We start from the raw sequence: 4,658 nt of genomic DNA, 5'->3' as shown, positions 1-4,658 counted from the left end.
GGCCAGGGAAGGGGGAGAGAGGGAGTGGAATATGGGTGCTAGGGGAGACAGTCCAGGGTAGGGGGGAGGGTCTGGGATATGGGTCCCAGGAGGGGAGGGCCCAGGGTAGGGGGAGAGGGGCTGGAATATGGGGCCTTCCCAACATTACACAACCATCTGCCCCCTGTGGGTGGCCCTGCCCCGGTGTCTGGGGGTTGGAGAGACCTCTTATATGGGGATGGCCCCAGGAAGCTAGTGGCACTCAGTACTGCTGGCTGGTCCCTGTGMGGGCAGCTTGCTTCACCAGCCAAGCCCCTGGATCAGTGTCGGCTCCAAATTTGCCTTGTGTACCGTCAGATAGAGCCTGGAAAAAGGCATCAAGCAAGCTGGGGCCTGGATGCACCCCTGAGGCACTGCACTCAGGTCCAGCTGTCAGTCCAGTGCTTGCTAAATGCAGGAGCCCCCAAAAGTGATACAAGACTTCAGTTTGGGGTGGCTGTGCTTGAGCCYCCCTCCTATGCAGGGATGCAGGTAACACGGTGTCAGCGGAGGCATCTGCCTTCCCACCGTGCATGCAGACCGATCCTGGCAGTATTCAGAGTGCACACCAATTTCTCCAGGYAGTGGCACTTCCTGTGTTGCTTAGGGCTCTTGCAGAGCAGCTGCAAAAGTCACATTTGATTTACAAGGGAGATAGATAGGTCCCAGTTCACAGCTCACCTTAAATTTCACATCATGATCTTGCAAAGCCTCACAGGGGAAATCTCCCAAGCTCTGTGGGAGCTTTTGCAGGAGGCCGTCATCGGCTTGAAATCATCCGATGCTAGTAACAGATGCAAAAAAAAAAAAAAAAAAAAAAAAAAAAAAAAAAAAAAAAAAAAAAAAAAAAAAAAACTGCCTTCAGCAAGGGTATGCTTTCATCACATGCTCTGGTCCTGAACAAAATGTGTTGGAAGCCTGGCAGAGGCTTGGCCTGTGGCAGCCGCAAGGTTGGACCATAGCCGCTCACAGTGCCCTGCCTTGTCAGATGGGAGATAATGTGCAACCTTTTCAATTCCCACTTTGTCAAGCACCTCTCGAGTTTCAGGTAAGCAAATTAGTCCTGGTTGCTGTGATCCTGTGGCCCTGGCTGTTTGCCAGCAGCACTTGGGGCTGCAGACCTGGCTACCTGGCAGCCTCAGCACAGTTGTCTTTGTCCCTGCCAGTGTCTCAGCGGGATGCGTAGTGCTGAGGCTGTGCCAGGAAGGGGGCACCTGACAGCCTGTGTGGCAGTTGTTCGGGTGACCCTGATCTTCTCTCTGCTCTAATGAAATCTAGGCCCCAGGATCCMCAGGAGGAATAACCGCAGCTGAGCAGGGTGAGGGAGGCCAGTCTGCCAGTGCTAGAAACTTTGCAGACCCCTCCAGACAGCACAAAAGTGGAAGGAAATCACTTGTCCAGTGATTTATGAATTGCTAAAGGAAATGTTATAGGAAGATATCATCCTGGATTTGGAACAGAGGAGCTCCAAAAGGCAAGAAGGGTGCTGTGTGAAGTCAGTGATCATCTGGCTCTTCAAAACCCTGCCTGAGGTGCAGAAGAAATCAGTGCATTTGGGCTGTGTGGGCAGGATCTGGTCCATGACAGCAAGCCAGGATGCTGTACAAGAGTGGAGAATGGAGGGAAAGACACTGGGAAGGCCAAGTCTCCATGTCCTGGTGCAGACCTGGGCAGAGRCAGCTGGGTGAGCTGGGAAGCTGGCCTGACCCCGGTGGCCCAAGGCATTTGAGGGGAGCTAGAGGGGAATCACTGCTGCCTTGTAACACAGACCCAGAGACAGCAAGGCTAAATGTGAGGTTGCTTTCTGGGAACTCGATGCAGCTGGGTCACTGCTCAAAGGGTTAACCATGGCTCTCGGCTGCAGCAGCCAAACCCAAGGGCAAAGGGACGCCTGCGACCTTCACAGCCGTGGTCTCGCTGTGCGCCGGCACAGGACTCAAACACACCATCTGCGCACGGCCCCTCTGCTGCCGTGCTGGGCACACAAGCACACCCTGTACCCTGTGGGGGCCCCAATACCACACCAAAGGGCAATGCAGGAAAATCTGAAAAGGGGGAAGTGGGTTTGGTCCTGCCCCCTGGCAGGCAAGGGAAATCCTGATGCCCTCATGGCGAGGCAGCTCTGGCAGGACATGTCTGTCAGGGCTGAAGGCAGGTAGGGCAGAGAAGCATGACATGAATTTTCCAGTGCACTTTGCTAGAGCTGAGAAAGGTCAGAGAGCAGTGAATGTGCCATGTGGGAGCACTGGCTCTACCTGTTTAGCTGGGTGAATTTCCTCAGCAGCAGTGCAGCTCTCCAAAGAAAGTGTCTGTCTGCTAAAGCACAGGGATGAGCTCCTGTTCAGGGAAGCACTGAAGCAGGGGGTGAATCCAGAGCAGCCTGATGCTTCCTCTTCTCCAGCAGTTCAGCCCAAGTCTGCTCCTGAAGGCTTTGGAGAACCAGCCAAACAGCAAGCCCAACACTTCATGGCCCTAGGAGAAGCTCTGCTCCCAGGACCAGGCCAACCCCACCATGCTCACTGCAATTCCCRTGCGATCCCATGGCCCTGCCTCCAAGCTGCTGCAGCCAGATGCCATTGTATTCCCACGCCTTCCCCAGCCCAGGCTGCAGGATGGGGCTGTCTGGGACAGCGGCAGTTGCAGCACCCCAGTTGGGAGCAGGCCCTACCATGGGGTAACTGTGCTTGCGTGCTGCAGGCAATGCCAGCAGATGGGGTAGCCCCAGCRTGGAGCAGGTAGCTGCGTCCTGCGCCTTCATGCTTTCTGTGTGAATGCCATCTGAGCTTCATCGGGCTCCAGGAGCAGTGGGGGAAGAATCCCTTCTGTGTATCTAGCAGGATCATTTTAACACAGGGGATGTTTCATGGTGCTCCAGGTACACGGATGGCCCCGCTGGGCGTGAACAAGGCTCGTCACAGTGCCATGTGCAGCCTCAGGGTAGGGAAATGCATCTGGACCGTGGGCCTCAGATGCTGCACCCCACTCCAGTGCTGCTCTCACCTGCTCTGGCTTCAGCTCCAGCTCTGCTCCAAGTCATCCCGCTGCTCCCAAGCCTTAAACYCTGATGGTGACTGCTCACTCAGCAGTGCCCCTGCAGCTCCATGCTGCAGGGACAGCAAGAGCAGCATGGCTCCCTYCCCATGGCTGCTGCATAGCTGGGAGCTGAAGGCTCTGTGCCACCACGGGGAAGGGGTTGCATGCAAAGAGATCCTTTGCATGTTCATTTGCACGTCAGCAAAGGTGAGGTGAAGGGAGGAGGAACAGGAGGCCTGCTAGGCAGCACACAGAGCAGGCACTCTACCAAAAGGGGGGACCCTGAAGTTCCATGGGGCACTGCCCAGGCACAGAAAGGCCAGCCAGGGACTTGCATCCTGCAGTGGGCATGACATGGCCCTGTGTGTGGCCTGGGGGCTGCATGCCCCTCTCCCCCCTGCTGCCACACCGAATAGCCCTGCAACTGGCACTGGGGCTGGCCTGGCTGGGGGCTGGGCTGTACATGCGATGCTGGGGGTGGCAGCCCCTGAACAATCCTGCCTTTGAGTGGGGGAGGCAAGAGCTCGGCGCTTGGCAGCACAAAGCGCTCTGTCTGCCCACCCGCAGAATGGCACCATTCTACTGCCGGCAGGTGCCACGGGGCGCCGGGCTGCGGCACRTGGGCCGGGAGGGGGGAGGGCTCCGGTCTTCCCAGCTCAGCACCTTGCCTTTCCAGCCCCCTGGTGAGTCCTCACCACCTGCAGGGCTCTCGGCCTGGCCCCCTTCCTGCAATGAAGCTGGGCAGAGCGTTTGTGCGTAACCTGTGCTGTCCCTCTGCTGCTGCCCCAAAGCCCTGCTAACCCCACTGYGCTTCTGGACATCCGCGGTCAGTGCTCATCCCTCCGCAGCTGGGATGAATAGCTCGTCCTATTTTGAGGTTCGGTGGCTGCAGCTCAAGGGATGCACAGGACTGGCCAGCAGGGCTGAACGGCAGCCAAAGAAAGGGGAAATCGCCTCATCTGCGAACTCTCATCCTGTTTGGGGGTTAGCACGTCTACAGCAAGCGCTTGAGATATGCCGTGGGGGAAGGACCATGCGCCAAGTCCATGATGGACAAGCAAAGGTGGTGGGAAAGAAGCTCCTCCTGGGCTGTGTGGACAAGCCTTCCGTGGCTTGCCAGACCCTGATGCTTGTGGCTCCCCTGCCCAGGTAGTAGCAAGGGCTCTCGCAACCCACCTTGCCCCGGGGCAGCCCTGTGCCTGGGGCCGCCTCAGGGACTRTGCCTGCTCGGGAGGCGACTCTGGTGGGGCACCCATAGGGATGGGACCCTGGCTGGGTGCCTGTGTCMCCTGGGGCAGGGACTCTGCCAGGTTGTCTGTGTTCCCTGGAGCAGGGGCCCAGCAAAGGTGTCCACAGCTYGGGGCAGGGCCCTGGTGGGCAGCTTGTGATCCTGAGCAGGGATCCCGCTGGGGTCCTCACCCCCCAAAAGGGTTCCCGTGTGTGTGTGGGGGGGGGACCCCACCTCTGTCAGGGTGCCTGTAGCCCTGGGGGAGCCCCCTGCACCGTGCCTCAGTGCCCCATGGGTCCACGTCTGGGACTGCACCAGGACCACACCGGGACCGTGTTGGGGCCATATCCAGGACCACTGCAGGGCCGTGCCGGGCCCG

The 4,658-nt window shown here is 58.4% G+C and overlaps 1 protein-coding gene and 1 long non-coding RNA gene across 3 annotated transcripts in view; one reads left to right on the top strand and one right to left on the bottom strand.

Moving 5' to 3' along the window:
• Positions 1-6: 6 nt before the first annotated feature.
• The window catches only part of LOC146594517 (uncharacterized), a 5,357-nt gene continuing 705 nt past the window's right edge, over positions 7-4,658 (bottom strand). The window contains exons 1-4 of one of the 2 annotated variants that reach the window (XR_014896151.1): positions 3,019-4,309; positions 2,274-2,355; positions 700-802; positions 7-343 (exon numbers count right to left, since the gene is read on the bottom strand). This is a non-coding gene — a long non-coding RNA (uncharacterized LOC146594517). Of the gene's footprint in view, positions 344-699; positions 803-2,273; positions 2,356-3,018; positions 4,310-4,658 lie in introns of those variants that run through there. The other variant, XR_014896152.1, reaches the window with a different exon arrangement.
• The window catches only part of PLEKHG3 (pleckstrin homology and RhoGEF domain containing G3), a 14,527-nt gene continuing 11,482 nt past the window's right edge, over positions 1,614-4,658 (top strand). Inside the window, exon 1 of the mRNA XM_085307310.1 lies at positions 1,614-1,702. Coding sequence (XP_085163436.1) covers positions 1,615-1,702 — 88 coding nt within the window. The 5' untranslated portion in view covers position 1,614. The remainder of the gene's footprint in view (positions 1,703-4,658) is intronic.

This window comes from Rhea americana, unplaced genomic scaffold (genome assembly GCF_003343005.1).
Source record: "Rhea americana isolate MKP2758 unplaced genomic scaffold, rheAme1 scaffold_257, whole genome shotgun sequence".
Classification (NCBI taxonomy): Eukaryota; Metazoa; Chordata; class Aves; order Rheiformes; family Rheidae; genus Rhea; species Rhea americana.
This window is presented reverse-complemented; position numbering and strand designations above follow the sequence as displayed.